Here is a 19,420-nt window from a genome sequence, read left to right as displayed (position 1 = left end):
AAACAAATTGTTCTGAGTTAATTTCAGTTACGGATGTATCAGTGACGTAAATGATATATTGGTCATAATCGGGAGGCTGTTACATTTTTATTTTTTTTTTACTTGTTTTGACTTGTCTTTCTGGGGCGATGAACTTTGCAGAAGGTAGAAAGATTTCTTTTTGGGGTTTTTTTTGTGCATTTGTTAGCAAGAAGAGGCAGTCGCTTATTAAGCTTAACGCAGGAATGCTTTACAAACATTCAGAGATGGACTTACACACTTGCTTTACTTCTCTCGGGGATAACTTTGTCGGAGATGAAATGCCAGGTTGCTAGCGAAGCTCCAAATGCTATCCAGACCACCGACAGGTCCCGCATGCCACAGCCGCTCTATCACGTGATGCATACTGCTCCGACGTGCTAACGTTCTGAGGTGAGTTACGGCATGTTGCAAGTTTTGCGAGGTGATTTCGTGATATTTAATGGATCGGATTACATTTTTTATTTTTCTCCGATATCCGATCCAGTAATTTAGGTCAGTATCGGACCGATACCGATACGTAATATCGGATCGGTCCATCTCTAATTTATATAATGTCAATACTATCAAATTTATTCTGATTTATGTTTATTTATGTTCTTAGGGCTGCGCTCTTCTGGACAGAGATCTCTGATGTTGTTCCTGGGATCTGCTGGAGCCGCTCACCTAGCTTGGGAGTCACCAAACCGAGTGTTCCAATTACCACTGGGACCACTGTTACCTTAACCCTCCACATCTTCTCGAGCTCTTCTCTGAGCCTTTGGTATTTCTCAAGCTTCTCGTGCTCCTTTTTCCTGATGCTGTGCAGGGTGTACCCTGCCTCTCGCCCTATGACAGCTGGGATAGGCTCCAGCGCCCCCCGCGACCCTGAAAAGGATAAGCGGAAGCAAATGGATGGATGGATGGATGGATGAATTTCAAATAAGCTCAATGTTTGTTTATTGTGCTTTAGTTATTTGTTGGCATTAGTTTATTTGTAAAATGATCCCATGCAATACAATTCTACTGTACTGCATTCTTTTTTGTTATTTTTATTCATCAGTCATCAACAACAAAGTTTGTTTTGTTTGTTTGGGGAATGTATTTTTTCGATCTGTTAGTTTTTGCAAATAAAAAAACTTTTAGTTTTTGTATTTCTATTTCAGATAACAGAGAAGCATATTTTTAACATAACTGCTGTGTACTGTAAACAATCGCTTTCAAGCACATTCACAGATCATTACGTTGTGGTTTATGAGCACTAGTGCTAATCATTTAAACAAGTAAATGGCCTGCATTTGTATAGCGCTTTTCTAGTCCCTAAGGACCCCAAAGCGCTTCACACTACATTCAGTCATTCACACACTGGCGATAGCAAGCTACATTGTAGCCACAGCTGCCCTGGGACGCACTGACAGAGGCGGACACTGGCGCCACCGGGCCCTCTGACCACCACCAGTAGGCAAACATGGGGTTAGTATCTTGCCCAAGGATATTTGGCATGCAGCCAGGAGGCAGCCTGGGATCAAACCACCAACCATCTGATTAGTGGCTGACCTGCTCTGCCACCTGAGCTACAGCCACCCAATAGTAAAATACTTAAAACACATTCAAGTATTCTTGACAGAATTGCAGTGTGCAGAAAAGACACTGAGTAAATACTGTATATTTCCTTCCCATGAGTATTATGTCAGTCAGTTTGATCGTCATCATTTTTACAAATGATAGAAAAATATATACCATAATAATACAATAGCTACAATAAATCACACCGTGTTCTTAAAAATGGTTGTAAAAGAATCAAACATTTATCACTAGTGTCCTTATCCTCACACTTCTATATTTTCCTTCTGCCTTAAAAATATGTTTCTGAATAATCAAAGCTAAATGTAAATGAAGATGGTGTAGAAGCTCTAAACTAGCTTCAGTATAGCTTTATATATATTTTTTAAACTGCATGTTAACTACACTTTTTTTTAAATGATAAGTTAAACTGCTGTTGGACAGTTAGACCTGTGAGTAGTATCTATAAAATTTCTGTTATTAAGAATAGCTTGCAGCAACATATAATACTATATGTTGGATAGTTTGGTTTATGTGATCTGTTCGGGCTGATGTGAGTAAATGAGATGTACATATTTCAGTGCTTTCCTCTTTATGCCTTTAATAATGAAGATTAAAAAGGATTTAAAAATGGAGGATTTAGTGTTTAATAGCACATTACAGGGTTTCTTTTATGGGTCTTTTTTTTTTTTGCATGTGAAAGTTTCTAAAAAAGCAGAAGTACTAATGAGGAGGTTTTTGTCACTGTCTAAATCACTGTGGTACAGCTGCACTGGCAGAGTCATCCCATGTCTGACAGTAATACACTGCAGAGTCTCCTGTCTCTGCTCGCTTGATAATGAACTGGTAATCAATGTTTGATGAGGACTTAGAGTTGAATCTGTCTGAGGAGAATCCTGTTCCAAAGCTGGGTGAGCTGCTAGAATGATAAAATCTTAGAACATACTGAGGAACCGTTCCAGGAACTTGTTTATACCATCTAACAGAATTCCCATCATCTCTCTCTATGTTACAGTTGAGAACAACTTCTTGACCTGGAGAAACTGTGTGGACAGCAGGTGTTTGGGTCAACACAATCACTGCATCAACATCTGCCAGGAAACACAGAAAAAATAGAAGTTTAAAGTTTAGCTCTAAATATGGACTAAAAAATGGAATAAGAAGATCTTACATGTTAGAGCAGTGATGAGAGTGCAGAAGGTCCACAGCATGTTGTCAGTGTGAGGTGTAAATGATCTTTACTGTTTAGAGATGTGAGTAGGAGAAGAGAGCTGGAGCTTATAAAGAGGAGAGGCAAACTAAAGGAGGAGGAGATTAAAGAAAACTACTTTCACTCATAGATTAAATGATTCATGAGCAGTTTCACATTGTTGTTCATTGTTGTTTCCGATTCATATTCATCATTCATGCTCAAGTCTGTCATAAAATAATATTCTTGAAAAAGTTGTTGTAGCTGTTAGTGTGGCTCTCATTTTGGCCTTCTGTTGCTGTAGCCCATCTGCTTCAAAGTCAGATGTACGGTGCTCCCAAACATGCTCTTCTGCATAGCTTGTTTTGAAACATTGCACCAAAACCTGCTGCTCGCTGGATATTTTCTCATTTGAGTCCTCCATCCCTGTAAACCCTATGGCCGAGTGGTTAAGGCGTTGGACTTAAGCTCCAATGAGCGCATGCTCTCGTAGGTTCAAACCCCACTCCTGGTATAATTTGGAGCCTCATGACTGGTAAACTGAAATGTATCTATGGGAGCAACAATGATCAATAGGAGTTTTTAGGAATTTGCTGTGAGCAATATCCCCCCACCCAGTCACCCCCAAAAAAGCTGGGATGAAAGACAAATGAGAGGTCTGTGCCAAGGTCGCCCCCTCTCAGTCTTACTGTACATGTTATATGTAGAACCGTTGGCTTGTGCAATTAGGGAAAGCCCAGACATAACAGGAATACAGTTACCGGGAGGAGAAACATTAAAAATTTAACAGTATGTAATTATCATATTATGAAAACAATTATAACGCCAAGAAAGTTATAAAAATGAATTGAAGACGCTCCGTCTCAACGACCGCTGATTGGACTGCAGGCGACCACGTGATTTTGAATCTCATTAACCGGCATGCGCTGACCGGCGTTTCAGAAACTAAAGTGTCGTCATATATGTGGCGCCGTTTAAAAACTGAAACATGCCGACCATAGTTATATTGTGATGTTTCGGAGGTAAAACGTCAGTAAAACATCGACCTGTCCTCTACCATTTGTTAGAAGGCGACTGTGTTCTTCATTGTAACCATGAGTTAGAGTTGCAGTAAGCAGAATGAGTCGTTTCTGTCGTGCGATATGTGGGTATCGCTTCTCGGCCTTTTGGCTAAGATCAAGTGTAGTATCTGTTCTTATCAGTTTAATATCTGATACGTCCCCTACCCGGGGACCATATATTAAATTGATTTTTGGAGCAGGGAGATGGAATAGGGGCTTGCTCCGTCCACTCCACGCATCGACCTGGTATTGCAGTATTTCTAGGAACGGTGCACCCCCTGAAGCTGTGAAAAACAAATGTCATTTGACTCAACAGTTTGTGCAAAGAAATTTCTTATACGCTAGATATATGCGTGCGTCTGCATATGTGGACATTGTCTTCGTGTAATCTTCCAAGGTTAGTCAGACTGAAATGTTGCGACTTAATATTTGTGAATGACTTACATTTAACTATTACCAGAATTACTAAATCCTGCCACTTGGACTGACACGTGGCTGGACACACACTTTCTATGGGAAATCAAAAAAATATGTCGTTTTGAACTGCAGTTACACTATTCTGGCTCCAATCCTGCAGTTACCTCTGTTGTCCACTAGAGACCAATAGAAGTCTTTAAAAACCGGAGGCTGCCATCTACAAGGACTCATGTTGATTATAGGTTTAACTCTTCTCTTTCTCTACATACTGCAGCTTTCTGTCCTCTGTGGCTGTAAATTACATCGTTTGAAAAAAAAAAAACACCACACAATTTTTTCTTGGCTTTTTAGCTAAAATCACCTGTATTGTCTGTTGTTTCCATTTGTGGATGGTTAATAGTGCAGAAGATTGTTTTTCTGTTTTCAGGATTACATGAAAACATTTTGGAACAGATCATTTTGTATATAATAAATCTTAGGATAGTATTGGTTTTGATGATTTATAAAACAGCTGTGTGCCGTAGCCCTGGTAGTGTGGATCCTTAGTGTGTAAAGAGTAGATACCTCATGTAATATGTGTGAATGAAAATCCATGGACTTTATAAGAGTCCTCCATTTATGGCTATGATCCTAACAAACAAGATTAATACGTTTCTTTCTCCTACCAATCTTCCTGTTTCCTAAAGGAACACGCATGCACAATATATATGCACCAGGGTGCCCGAGTGGTTAAGGCGTTGGACTTAAGCGCCAATGAGCGCATGCTCTCGTAGGTTCAAACCCCACTCCTGGTATAATTTGGAGCCTCATGACTGGTAAACTGAAATGTATCTATGGGAGCAACAATGATCAATAGGAGTTTTTAGGAATTTGCTGTGAGCAATATCCAGTCACCCCCAAAAAAGCTGGGATGAAAGACAAATGAGAGGTCTGTGCCAAGGTCCCCCCCTCTCAGTCTTACTGTACATGTTATATGTAGAACCGTTGGCTTGTGCAATTAGAGAAAGCCCAGACATAACAGGAATACAGTTACCGGGAGGAGAAACATTAAAAATTTAACAGTATGTAATTATCATATTATGAAAACAATTATAACGCCAAGAAAGTTATAAAAATGAATTGAAGACGCTCCGTCTCAACGACCGCTGATTGGACTGCAGGCGACCACGTGATTTTGAATCTCATTAACCGGCATGCGCTGACCGGCGTTTCAGAAACTAAAGTGTCGTCATATATGTGGCGCCGTTTAAAAACTGAAACATGCCGACCATAGTTATATTGTGATGTTTCGGAGGTAAAACGTCAGTAAAACATCGACCTGTCCTCTACCATTTGTTAGAAGGCGACTGTGTTCTTCATTGTAACCATGAGTTAGAGTTGCAGTAAGCAGAATGAGTCGTTTCTGTCGTGCGATATGTGGGTATCGCTTCTCGGCCTTTTGGCTAAGATCAAGTGTAGTATCTGTTCTTATCAGTGATAAGGCGAGAAGCAATGCAGGATGGCGGCGGCGTCGGCCAATTTTCATGAGAGAAATACATGGATGCAAGTTACAAGAAATACTTTGAGATTCGAGTTGATGGAGAAAGAGGATGAGATTCATGACAGAATTAACTTCGGACGAAGGATCCTTTACGAGGCTTTAAAGATAAAGCCTGAGGAAATCTACTGCCTCCAGCAGAGTACGGCAAGTAAACATTATGATGTAACCTTTTGCACGGGAGAATGTGCGGAGGAGGTGAGAAGGAGATTTCACGGAGAAGAAAACGAAGAACTAAAGAAATATACGGTAACTCCTTTGTACAGAAATGATTATAGGATTTTAACGATCCATATGTATAACCCTTGGGTTTCGGAAGAGACAATTAAGTACTTCTTAGGAAGGTACGTCACAGTACTACCAGGAGTGCGCAAAATAAAGGATGGCTTAGGACTATGGACCGGAAAAAGACAATTCCGAGTTAAATTAAATGTGGATACGTCTACCGAGGACGGATATTGCCATCCACCCGCGGTATTCTCCATAGGAGCAGATAGGGGTTTCCTAGTGTATGCTGGGCAGCCCCAAGCGTGCAGAAAATGTGGCAGTACCGGACATAATGCGGACAGGTGTGAACAAATGAGGTGCAGGAGTTGCGGGAAGATAGGCCACATAACTAAAGACTGTAAGGAACCTAGAAAATGTCATTTGTGCGATTCAGAGACCCATATGGCAAGAGACTGTACTAGACCAAGGTCATATTCTGAAGCGGCAGGAAATGAACATTACAGAAAATCGGATGCAGAAGCTGATATCGGAAAAAGAACACAGGAGGCGTCAACGGCTGCCGAAGATCACCTTAATGAGGAGAGAGCTGGGAGCAAGGAAGGCGGAGTAGAGCAGAGGAATAAGGAGGAAGGAACATTACGTGAATCGGACGCCGAGAGAGAGAAACAAGCAGAGGACGGACAGGTGTGGGCAGTAGTAGCGAAGCCGCGGAGAAAATCAGCTAAGAGGCGGAGAAAGGTGAGCTCAGGTGCTTCTCCAGAAGAGACAAAAACGGAAAATAAAGAGGATAGGGAGGAACGGATGGAGCAGGTGGAAAATACGGAGGGACATGTTTTGAGGGGTACACAGACTGAATGCATGCATACCCCCTTAAGTGACTTCACTAGTGATGGGGATACGGGGGAAGAGGCTGAAAGCGAAGAAAAATCGGAAGATTCCTTTATTAAGAACTTATTGGCGCAGGTTAATATGAAGAGTTAAAAATGGGGATACTGAAATAAAACTCCTATGGTTTTGATTTGTTTTGGTTTTGTTTTTGAGACCCCCTTTTTTTTTTGTTTTTTGATTTATGTTTTAAGACATGGGAAACTTTCGAATAATAACATTAAATGTAAGGGGACTTAGGAATGCTCGGAAAAGAAAAATGGTTTATGAATTTTTGTTGTATTATAATTTTGATGTCTGCTTGTTGCAGGAAGTACATTTAAAAGATGAGGGGGATGTTGACCTCTTTACGAAGGAATGGAGAGGAGGTGAATCGGTCTGGAGTATAGGGGGAGTACATGGGACTGGGGTAGGAGTGTTATGTGGGAATAAAAGTATACGAATAAAGGACAGCTATACTTTAATACAGGGAAGGGTTATGGTTGTAGATGTGGAAAAAAGTGGGACACAAAACCGTATAATAAATGTGTATGCATATGTGGATCCCAAATTAAGAAGAGAACTTCTTTCAAAAATGGACACTTGTTTTATGACAAGGAAAAATATTTTTGTGGGAGGGGATTTCAACTGTTCACTGGAGAAAATAAAAACTTCGCTCCCTTTTAAGACCTTTATAAAAAAATACGGTTTAATAGATGTAATGGCCACACTACAAGGGAAAAGAGTGGGGTACACATGGAAGAACACAAGAGGGATGGAAAGTAGATTAGATTACATCTTGATAGAGAAAAAGTGTAAAATAAAACAAGGGAAAATAATACCGGCTTTGTTCACAGATCATCAAATGATAGTGGTGGATTTGGAGACAGAAGGAATAGATTATGGAAAAGGATACTGGAAACTGAATAACGAAGTACTTATGGAAAAAGAATATAAGGAAAGGTTTGCAGAGCTCTTCCCTTTATGGGAGGAGATGGAAAGCTTATATATAAATAAACTGGATTGGTGGGAGGATGTAAAAAACAAAATAAAAAAGTTCACGGTGGATTATTGTACGGAAAGGTCTAGCGTAAGGAAAGAGGAATTTCGTAAATTGCAAAAAGAAATAGAATATACTTATACACTACAAAACGAAAAAGGAAACAACAAAAACATGGACGAGAAAATGGAAAGTTTAAGATTGAAGCAGGAAGAATTACTTGAAAGGAAGGCAAGGGCTGAAACATATAAAATAAAGCAGGAGGAGTATGAGGAGAACGAGAAATGTTCGGCCTTTTTCTTTAAAAAGATGAAAAGTAAGGAAAAAAAGGGAGTTATAATAAAATTAGAGAAGGATGGGAAAATGATAGAAGGGAAGGAAAATATGCTTAAAACGGCGAAGGAGTATTATGAGGTCTTGTTTAGAAAAGAAAAATTAGAGGGAGAAAAAGGGGATTTTTTCTTAAAGAAAATAAAAAAGAGATTAACGGGAGAAGAAAGCGACAGTTTAGAAGGGGAAGTTACAATAGGGGAGGCATATAAAGTATTAAAAGGAATGAAGGCAAACAAAGTGCCAGGGATAGATGGATTAACAAAGGAATTTTACGAAACTTTTTGGGGAATGGTGGGGATACATTTGTTGGGAGTTTTTAAGGAAATCATGGAGGGAAAGGAGATGACAGAGAGTATGAAGACGGGTGTGGTTTCTATTCTATTCAAGAAAGGTAACCCACAACAACTTGATAATTATAGACCGTTAACTATGCTATGTGTGGATTATAAGATCCTGAGTAGGATATTGGCAAATAGACTCGCGGGAGTAATGATGCAAATAGTGGAGAAGGATCAGACGTGTGGGGTCAGGGGGAGGCAAATGTCTTGGAACGTGCAACTACACAGAGACATACTCACATACGTTAGAGATAGAAATTTGCCAGCACTATGTGTGAGCCTAGATCAACAAAAGGCCTTTGATAGGGTAGATTATGATTTTTTGTGGAGGGTAATGCAGTATATGGGTTTGGGAGAGAAATTTAAAAAATGGGTAAAAAATTTATACAACGGCATAAGTCTGAAAATAAAAGTAAATGGATTCCTTACAGAAAAAGTGTATCAAACAAAGGGTTTGAGGCAAGGATGTCCATTATCTGTTGTTCTTTATGTACTGTATGTTGAACCTTTGGCTTGCGCAATAAGGGAAAGCCAGAGAGTAAAAGGGATTCCGATGCCGCGGGGGGAAGTTTTAAAGATATCGCAGTATGCGGACGATACAGTATTATATCTGGCAGATGATGATAGTTTAAAGGGTGCGATAGAAATTTTAGATATTTATGAAAAAGCGACTGGATCAAAGATAAATAAAGAGAAGTCGATGTATAAATATTTGGGGACATGGGAGGGTAGAAGAGATAATATCTGTGATTTTACTTTGTGCCAAGGCCCAATGAATATTTTAGGAATCACCTTTGGAAATAAGGAAGGAGATGAGCTTAGCAATTGGAAAAAAAAGGTTAAGTGCGGTAGAAAAGAAGCTGGGCCTTTGGAAAGCAAGGAAATTAACAATTACGGGGAAGGTTCTGATTATAAAGAGTGAGGTGGTGCCGAAGTTATTACATCTGGCCTATGTGTTTCCGATGCCTCAGATCTACAGAGCGCAAATAACCAGAGCGATATTTAAATTTATTTGGGGGGGTTATGAGTATGTCAAAAGAACGCAAATGTATCAAGAAATTGAAGATGGTGGGAAAGGGGTACCAAATGTCCCTTTGAAGTTAGATACAATGTTTTATGCAAATGTATGCAAGCTATTGAAACAGAACTATGTCCATAAATGTCAAATATTGTTATGGTTTTGGTTAGCGATTCCATACCGTTTTTTGATAGGGTGGGAAAATAAGGGACCAAAGGCGGAAACTAGACCAAAATATTTTCAGAGGATGCTGGGATGGGGAAAGAAACATGCTGAATGTAAAGAGGTGGATACCGTACTAAACCATAAACTTTTATATAAGAAAATGGTATGGAAAGCTAATTATAACCAGGTACCGGTGAGTCCAGAAGTGTGGAAATGTGCACAGGATAAGACCTTTAAAAATGTTTTGAAGGATTTTAATTGGATGCATTTACACAAAAGGTTACCTGTGAGGATCATCATGTATGCACATAACTTGGGAAAACAGAAAAAGTGTCCGAGGGACAACTGCGTAGAAGAGGAAACAATAGAACACGTACTTTGGGGATGCGAATACGCAAAAAAGGTATGGGAAAGGGTAAAGGGGAAGTATAAAGGTTTGGGCACGGTGACTTATGAAGAGATTACCCTTTTCAGGGCTAACAGCATAGAAAAAGAGAGATACAAAATACGTTGTATGTTGTTAACAATTGTAAAAATGAAATTGTGGAAGGCAAGACAGAGTTGTATAACGGGAGGATATAAAGAGGGGGAAATAGGTACGACTAAAGCTGTAGAGAGGGAATTTGAAAAGACATACTGGCATGAACTACAAAAATGGGGAATAGACACGATCAAGGATAGATGGAAAGATTTCCCTTCCTTCTTTACTGCGAAGGCACCTAAAAAGTGGTGGTAGGTAAAGAGTAAGGAAGGGAGAAAGGGAAAAGGAGCAATGAAAAGCAATAAGTTATATGAATATGTTACATGAAAATGATTGGTTTGCGATGAATGAATGTGGGAAAGAAATGAAATGTAAATATGTCTTTGTAATGGAAATGGAAAAAGTTTTTTGAATTGTTGTGGAAAGAAAATAAAAGAAGTAAAAAAAAAAAAAAAAAAAATCTGTTCTTATCAGTTTAATATCTGATACGTCCCCTACCCGGGGACCATATATTAAATTGATTTTTGGAGCAGGGAGATGGAATAGGGGCTTGCTCCGTCCACTCCACGCATCGACCTGGTATTGCAGTATTTCTAGGAACGGTGCACCCCCTGAAGCTGTGAAAAACAAATGGCATTTGACTCAACAGTTTGTGCAAAGAAATTTCTTATACGCTAGATATATGCGTGCGTCTGCATATCTGGACATTGTCTTCGTGTAATCTTCCAAGGTTAGTCAGACTGAAATCTTGCGACTTAATATTTGTGAATGACTTACATTTAACTATTACCAGAATTACTAAATCCTGCTACTTGGACTGACACGTGGCTGGACACACACTTTCTATGGGAAATCAAAAAAATATGTCGTTTTGAACTGCAGTTACACTATTCTGGCTCCAATCCTGCAGTTACCTCTGTTGTCCACTAGAGACCAATAGAAGTCTTTAAAAACCGGAGGCTGCCATCTACAAGGACTCATGTTGATTATAGGTTTAACTCTTCTCTTTCTCTACATACTGCAGCTTTCTGTCCTCTGTGGCTGTAAATTACATCGTTTGAAAAAAAAAAACACCACACAATTTTTTCTTGGCTTTTTAGCTAAAATCACCTGTATTGTCTGTTGTTTCCATTTGTGGATGGTTAATAGTGCAGAAGATTGTTTTTCTGTTTTCAGGATTACATGAAAACATTTTGGAACAGATCATTTTGTATATAATAAATCTTAGGATAGTATTGGTTTTGATGATTTATAAAACAGCTGTGTGCCGTAGCCCTGGTAGTGTGGATCCTTAGTGTGTAAAGAGTAGATACCTCATGTAATATGTGTGAATGAAAATCCATGGACTTTATAAGAGTCCTCCATTTATGGCTATGATCCTAACAAACAAGATTAATACGTTTCTTTCTCCTACCAATCTTCCTGTTTCCTAAAGGAACACGCATGCACAATATATATGCACCAGGGTGGCCGAGTGGTTAAGGCGTTGGACTTAAGCTCCAATGAGCGCATGCTCTCGTAGGTTCAAACCCCACTCCTGGTATAATTTGGAGCCTCATGACTGGTAAACTGAAATGTATCTATGGGAGCAACAATGATCAATAGGAGTTTTTAGGAATTTGCTGTGAGCAATATCCAGTCACCCCCAAAAAAGCTGGGATGAAAGACAAATGAGAGGTCTGTGCCAAGGTCGCCCCCTCTCAGTCTTACTGTACATGTTATATGTAGAACCGTTGGCTTGTGCAATTAGGGAAAGCCCAGACATAACAGGAATACAGTTACCGGGAGGAGAAACATTAAAAATTTAACAGTATGTAATTATCATATTATGAAAACAATTATAACGCCAAGAAAGTTATAAAAATGAATTGAAGACGCTCCGTCTCAACGACCGCTGATTGGACTGCAGGCGACCACGTGATTTTGAATCTCATTAACCGGCATGCGCTGACCGGCGTTTCAGAAACTAAAGTGTCGTCATATATGTGGCGCCGTTTAAAAACTGAAACATGCCGACCATAGTTATATTGTGATGTTTCGGAGGTAAAACGTCAGTAAAACATCGACCTGTCCTCTACCATTTGTTAGAAGGCGACTGTGTTCTTCATTGTAACCATGAGTTAGAGTTGCAGTAAGCAGAATGAGTCGTTTCTGTCGTGCGATATGTGGGTATCGCTTCTCGGCCTTTTGGCTAAGATCAAGTGTAGTATCTGTTCTTATCAGTTTAATATCTGATACGTCCCCTACCCGGGGACCATATATTAAATTGATTTTTGGAGCAGGGAGATGGAATAGGGGCTTGCTCCGTCCACTCCACGCATCGACCTGGTATTGCAGTATTTCTAGGAACGGTGCACCCCCTGAAGCTGTGAAAAACAAATGTCATTTGACTCAACAGTTTGTGCAAAGAAATTTCTTATACGCTAGATATATGCGTGCGTCTGCATATGTGGACATTGTCTTCGTGTAATCTTCCAAGGTTAGTCAGACTGAAATGTTGCGACTTAATATTTGTGAATGACTTACATTTAACTATTACCAGAATTACTAAATCCTGCCACTTGGACTGACACGTGGCTGGACACACACTTTCTATGGGAAATCAAAAAAATATGTCGTTTTGAACTGCAGTTACACTATTCTGGCTCCAATCCTGCAGTTACCTCTGTTGTCCACTAGAGACCAATAGAAGTCTTTAAAAACCGGAGGCTGCCATCTACAAGGACTCATGTTGATTATAGGTTTAACTCTTCTCTTTCTCTTTCTCAAGTGTAGTATCTGTTCTGATAAGAACCATCTCCCATAGAAAGTGTGTGTCCAGCCACGTGTCAGTCCAAGTGGCAGGATTTAGTAATTCTGGTAATAGTTAAATGTAAGTCATTCACAAATATTAAGTCGCAAGATTTCAGTCTGACTAACCTTGGAAGATTACACGAAGACAATGTCCACATATGCAGACGCACGCATATATCTAGCGTATAAGAAATTTCTTTGCACAAACTGTTGAGTCAAATGACATTTGTTTTTCACAGCTTCAGGGGGTGCACCGTTCCTAGAAATACTGCAATACCAGGTCGATGCGTGGAGTGGACGGAGCAAGCCCCTATTCCATCTCCCTGCTCCAAAAATCAATTTAATATATGGTCCCCGGGTAGGGGACGTATCAGATATTAAACTGATAAGAACAGATACTACACTTGATCTTAGCCAAAAGGCCGAGAAGCGATACCCACATATCGCACGACAGAAACGACTCATTCTGCTTACTGCAACTCTAACTCATGGTTACAATGAAGAACACAGTCGCCTTCTAACAAATGGTAGAGGACAGGTCGATGTTTTACTGACGTTTTACCTCCGAAACATCACAATATAACTATGGTCGGCATGTTTCAGTTTTTAAACGGCGCCACATATATGACGACACTTTAGTTTCTGAAACGCCGGTCAGCGCATGCCGGTTAATGAGATTCAAAATCACGTGGTCGCCTGCAGTCCAATCAGCGGTCGTTGAGACGGAGCGTCTTCAATTCATTTTTATAACTTTCTTGGCGTTATAATTGTTTTCATAATATGATAATTACATACTGTTAAATTTTTAATGTTTCTCCTCCCGGTAACTGTATTCCTGTTATGTCTGGGCTTTCCCTAATTGCACAAGCCAACGGTTCTACATATAACATGTACAGTAAGACTGAGAGGGGGCGACCTTGGCACAGACCTCTCATTTGTCTTTCATCCCAGCTTTTTTGGGGGTGACTGGGTGGGGGGATATTGCTCACAGCAAATTCCTAAAAACTCCTATTGATCATTGTTGCTCCCATAGATACATTTCAGTTTACCAGTCATGAGGCTCCAAATTATACCAGGAGTGGGGTTTGAACCTACGAGAGCATGCGCTCATTGGAGCTTAAGTCCAACGCCTTAACCACTCGGCCATAGGGTTTACAGGGATGGAGGACTCAAATGAGAAAATATCCAGCGAGCAGCAGGTTTTGGTGCAATGTTTCAAAACAAGCTATGCAGAAGAGCATGTTTGGGAGCACCGTACATCTGACTTTGAAGCAGATGGGCTACAGCAACAGAAGGCCAAAATGAGAGCCACACTAACAGCTACAACAACTTTTTCAAGAATATTATTTTATGACAGACTTGAGCATGAATGATGAATATGAATCGGAAACAACAATGAACAACAATGTGAAACTGCTCATGAATCATTTAATCTATGAGTGAAAGTAGTTTTCTTTAATCTCCTCCTCCTTTAGTTTGCCTCTCCTCTTTATAAGCTCCAGCTCTCTTCTCCTACTCACATCTCTAAACAGTAAAGATCATTTACACCTCACACTGACAACATGCTGTGGACCTTCTGCACTCTCATCACTGCTCTAACATGTAAGATCTTCTTATTCCATTTTTTAGTCCATATTTAGAGCTAAACTTTAAACTTCTATTTTTTCTGTGTTTCCTGGCAGATGTTGATGCAGTGATTGTGTTGACCCAAACACCTGCTGTCCACACAGTTTCTCCAGGTCAAGAAGTTGTTCTCAACTGTAACATAGAGAGAGATGATGGGAATTCTGTTAGATGGTATAAACAAGTTCCTGGAACGGTTCCTCAGTATGTTCTAAGATTTTATCATTCTAGCAGCTCACCCAGCTTTGGAACAGGATTCTCCTCAGACAGATTCAACTCTAAGTCCTCATCAAACATTGATTACCAGTTCATTATCAAGCGAGCAGAGACAGGAGACTCTGCAGTGTATTACTGTCAGACATGGGATGACTCTGCCAGTGCAGCTGTACCACAGTGATTTAGACAGTGACAAAAACCTCCTCATTAGTACTTCTGCTTTTTTAGAAACTTTCACATGCAAAAAAAAAAAAGACCCATAAAAGAAACCCTGTAATGTGCTATTAAACACTAAATCCTCCATTTTTAAATCCTTTTTAATCTTCATTATTAAAGGCATAAAGAGGAAAGCACTGAAATATGTACATCTCATTTACTCACATCAGCCCGAACAGATCACATAAACCAAACTATCCAACATATAGTATTATATGTTGCTGCAAGCTATTCTTAATAACAGAAATTTTATAGATACTACTCACAGGTCTAACTGTCCAACAGCAGTTTAACTTATCATTTAAAAAAAAGTGTAGTTAACATGCAGTTTAAAAAATATATATAAAGCTATACTGAAGCTAGTTTAGAGCTTCTACACCATCTTCATTTACATTTAGCTTTGATTATTCAGAAACATATTTTTAAGGCAGAAGGAAAATATAGAAGTGTGAGGATAAGGACACTAGTGATAAATGTTTGATTCTTTTACAACCATTTTTAAGAACACGGTGTGATTTATTGTAGCTATTGTATTATTATGGTATATATTTTTCTATCATTTGTAAAAATGATGACGATCAAACTGACTGACATAATACTCATGGGAAGGAAATATACAGTATTTACTCAGTGTCTTTTCTGCACACTGCAATTCTGTCAAGAATACTTGAATGTGTTTTAAGTATTTTACTATTGGGTGGCTGTAGCTCAGGTGGCAGAGCAGGTCAGCCACTAATCAGATGGTTGGTGGTTTGATCCCAGGCTGCCTCCTGGCTGCATGCCAAATATCCTTGGGCAAGATACTAACCCCATGTTTGCCTACTGGTGGTGGTCAGAGGGCCCGGTGGCGCCAGTGTCCGCCTCTGTCAGTGCGTCCCAGGGCAGCTGTGGCTACAATGTAGCTTGCTATCGCCAGTGTGTGAATGACTGAATGTAGTGTGAAGCGCTTTGGGGTCCTTAGGGACTAGAAAAGCGCTATACAAATGCAGGCCATTTACTTGTTTAAATGATTAGCACTAGTGCTCATAAACCACAACGTAATGATCTGTGAATGTGCTTGAAAGCGATTGTTTACAGTACACAGCAGTTATGTTAAAAATATGCTTCTCTGTTATCTGAAATAGAAATACAAAAACTAAAAGTTTTTTTATTTGCAAAAACTAACAGATCGAAAAAATACATTCCCCAAACAAACAAAACAAACTTTGTTGTTGATGACTGATGAATAAAAATAACAAAAAAGAATGCAGTACAGTAGAATTGTATTGCATGGGATCATTTTACAAATAAACTAATGCCAACAAATAACTAAAGCACAATAAACAAACATTGAGCTTATTTGAAATTCATCCATCCATCCATCCATCCATTTGCTTCCGCTTATCCTTTTCAGGGTCGCGGGGGGCGCTGGAGCCTATCCCAGCTGTCATAGGGCGAGAGGCAGGGTACACCCTGCACAGCATCAGGAAAAAGGAGCACGAGAAGCTTGAGAAATACCAAAGGCTCAGAGAAGAGCTCGAGAAGATGTGGAGGGTTAAGGTAACAGTGGTCCCAGTGGTAATTGGAACACTCGGTTTGGTGACTCCCAAGCTAGGTGAGCGGCTCCAGCAGATCCCAGGAACAACATCAGAGATCTCTGTCCAGAAGAGCGCAGCCCTAAGAACATAAATAAACATAAATCAGAATAAATTTGATAGTATTGACATTATATAAATTAGAGATGGACCGATCCGATATTACGTATCGGTATCGGTCCGATACTGACCTAAATTACTGGATCGGATATCGGAGAAAAATAAAAAATGTAATCCGATCCATTAAATATCACGAAATCACCTCGCAAAACTTGCAACATGCCGTAACTCACCTCAGAACGTTAGCACGTCGGAGCAGTATGCATCACGTGATAGAGCGGCTGTGGCATGCGGGACCTGTCGGTGGTCTGGATAGCATTTGGAGCTTCGCTAGCAACCTGGCATTTCATCTCCGACAAAGTTATCCCCGAGAGAAGTAAAGCAAGTGTGTAAGTCCATCTCTGAATGTTTGTAAAGCATTCCTGCGTTAAGCTTAATAAGCGACTGCCTCTTCTTGCTAACAAATGCACAAAAAAAACCCCAAAAAGAAATCTTTCTACCTTCTGCAAAGTTCATCGCCCCAGAAAGACAAGTCAAAACAAGTAAAAAAAAAATAAAAATGTAACAGCCTCCCGATTATGACCAATATATCATTTACGTCACTGATACATCCGTAACTGAAATTAACTCAGAACAATTTGTTTATTTTTTTAAATGGTCATTCAGAATCAGAAGATTATTTACGGTGATGTTTTTGGTGGGAGTGAAACAACAATCTACTGATAAAACCAATAAAAATAAGATATGATAATAAGAAATAACCACTGTTGGAAGCCTTATTTACTCTTATCGCCTTAATCATGTGCAGTAATTAAAGTTGAAATGAGAAACTTTGCATTTGAAAGATGCTCTTCTACTGGGCACTCAAAATGCTTTCTTACAACAAGCATCATTCATCCACACCTTCATACATAATGTGCGCACATTTTAAATATAAATTAATATTACTGTAGCAGTATTTTTTTTTTTTTAAAAAAGATAAAATGGCCACATTTAAGAAGGCAGGACCTGCAGTTATTGTCCTTTTCCAGACATTTATCTGGCACTTACTTTGGGGTTTTCTGCAGCTCGTCCTCGGGGCCCTCCAGACACAGAGACAGCAGGTCGTAACCCAGGATCTTCTGGGCTATGGTGAACATTTCTTTAATGTTGGGGTATTTCAAAAGTCCTCTGCCCATGCCCACAAACTGGCTGCCCTGACTGGGGAAGAGGAGCACGGAGCAGCCGCTGCTTTTGGGTGAGGCGCCGCGGCTGGCTCGCTGTTCGGGGGAAAAGCGGGGGCTTCAGCCGGAGGAGGGTAATCTCCAGCCGTGGAACCGGGCTTGTTGGTGGACAGCGTCCTGCTCAGAGAGACCAGCGACCTGACCTTCCCTCTGGAAGATGCCGCCATCCTGACTGCCACTGATGCCAACATGAGCTGTTCCTCATCCAACGACGTGTCTGCAGATGAAATAAGACGCACAGCCTGCCCGGACAAACTGTAATCACCAAAAGAGTCAACTTTGCTTGAACTCAATTCTGATATCTGCTCGGCATGACACCTCACAGGGAGACGAAAACAACCGCCAGAGGAAAGAAAAGAACAAAATCTTCAGCGAAGGAAGATGATATCTCCAATAAAACTATTTTTGAAGCCATTATGGGACTTGACAAAAAATTTGAAGCACAACTGGAGGATATCAAGGAACAAAACAGACAAAGTGCAGCTATGGTTGCCAGCTTGGCTAAAGCTGTAGAGTTTAACGCTGCAGAGATAGCTGATTGCAAACTGAAAGTTGTTAAACTGGCAAATGCGAATGAACTGCTGCTTAAAGAAAACGAAGACTTGAAAAGAAGAGTGAGAGAACAAGAGCGCTACCGAATGAGGTGGTGCCTAAAACTGAAAGGGGTGAAGGAAGACAAAGACGAAAACATTAGAGTGAAGGTTTTGCAAACGCTTCAGAAGATTGCCCCTGACTTGAACTTAGAAGAGGCTGTTGATATTGTCCACCGCTTAGGGAAACAAGTTGATGGCAGAAACAGAAACATCATTATTCTATTCACACAGAGGCAAATTAAAGAAGAATTGTGGAGGCGCACCAAAGATTCTTCAACCTGCAAGCAAGAAGGCATCAGCTTCGCAGAGATGTTGCTGCAGGAGGACATACAAGATCGACAGCGCCTATGGCCTCTGGTGGAGGAAGAAAGACGTGCAAAACTACAAATATCTGTAGTTTCCACTCCGTATATTTTCAAAACAAACTCGTTACTTTGGGTTTAACGCATTTGGGGGAAGTTAATATTTCACGTCACTGCAGGCCTTCAAACAATGAGATTTGAGCCTAAACAGTGAAAGGCAGTCGCGTTTTAATCAGTAGAGGATGTCGCATAAAAAGAGATGAAAGAACAAACCATGTACTGTAGTGTTGATTTATTTATTTTTAGCACAACACCAGAACAACCCCACGTGCCCATAATTTGCGGTACTTCAGAAAAAAAGGAGTGAACATAAAAGGGAGTAAAATGTTGTGTCAGGTCATTTCAAATGCAGCATTTCTATCACCTCAACAAACACTAACTGTGTTACAGTGTGTTGCTATCTAAAGCTCTACTTGCTGTATTTCACAGGAAGAGAAAGAATGAGAGCTAACTTCACTCAGAGATATAGAAAGAAAGAGAAAGAAACCAGGCTGTATTTAAAGGTAAGGACTGCTTAGTGATATTTGATAAAATGTAGTTGTATTTTCACAGGGACATAAAGTGCTTGT

General features: G+C 40.0%; 4 non-coding genes, 2 pseudogenes and 1 gene segment (V, D, J or C); 5 read left to right on the top strand and 2 right to left on the bottom strand.

The window, feature by feature from the left end:
• Window positions 1-2,313: 2,313 nt before the first annotated feature.
• LOC146617187 (immunoglobulin kappa variable 3D-20-like) lies at window positions 2,314-4,458 on the bottom strand. The segment is given in 2 exon segments: window positions 2,314-2,651; window positions 4,392-4,458. Coding segments are annotated over 2 exon segments (405 nt in total).
• On the top strand, window positions 3,900-4,090 carry LOC146617188 (U2 spliceosomal RNA). Its single transcript, XR_014906909.1, has one exon. It is a non-coding gene; the product is annotated as a U2 spliceosomal RNA (small nuclear RNA).
• A 1,191-nt stretch (window positions 4,459-5,649) lies between the features above and the next one.
• On the top strand, window positions 5,650-5,790 carry LOC146617186 (U2 spliceosomal RNA; annotated as a pseudogene).
• Window positions 5,791-10,591: 4,801 nt separating this feature from the next.
• LOC146617185 (U2 spliceosomal RNA) lies at window positions 10,592-10,804 on the top strand (annotated as a pseudogene).
• An 847-nt stretch (window positions 10,805-11,651) lies between these two features.
• On the top strand, window positions 11,652-11,734 carry trnal-uaa (transfer RNA leucine (anticodon UAA)). Its single transcript has one exon. It is a non-coding gene; the product is annotated as a tRNA-Leu (tRNA).
• A 628-nt stretch (window positions 11,735-12,362) lies between these two features.
• LOC146617183 (U2 spliceosomal RNA) lies at window positions 12,363-12,553 on the top strand. The gene has a single exon (XR_014906908.1). It is a non-coding gene; the product is annotated as a U2 spliceosomal RNA (small nuclear RNA).
• A 674-nt stretch (window positions 12,554-13,227) lies between these two features.
• On the bottom strand, window positions 13,228-13,418 carry LOC146617182 (U2 spliceosomal RNA). Its single transcript, XR_014906901.1, has one exon. It is a non-coding gene; the product is annotated as a U2 spliceosomal RNA (small nuclear RNA).
• Window positions 13,419-19,420: the final 6,002 nt, after the last annotated feature.

Source organism: Diplotaxodon limnothrissa, linkage group LG15 (genome assembly GCF_057381915.1).
Source record: "Diplotaxodon limnothrissa isolate DT_005_m linkage group LG15, D_limnothrissa_male_GT1.1, whole genome shotgun sequence".
In the NCBI taxonomy this organism is placed as follows: domain Eukaryota; kingdom Metazoa; phylum Chordata; class Actinopteri; order Cichliformes; family Cichlidae; genus Diplotaxodon; species Diplotaxodon limnothrissa.
Note: the sequence above shows the minus strand (reverse complement) of the source record. Positions and strands in the feature narration are given on the sequence as shown.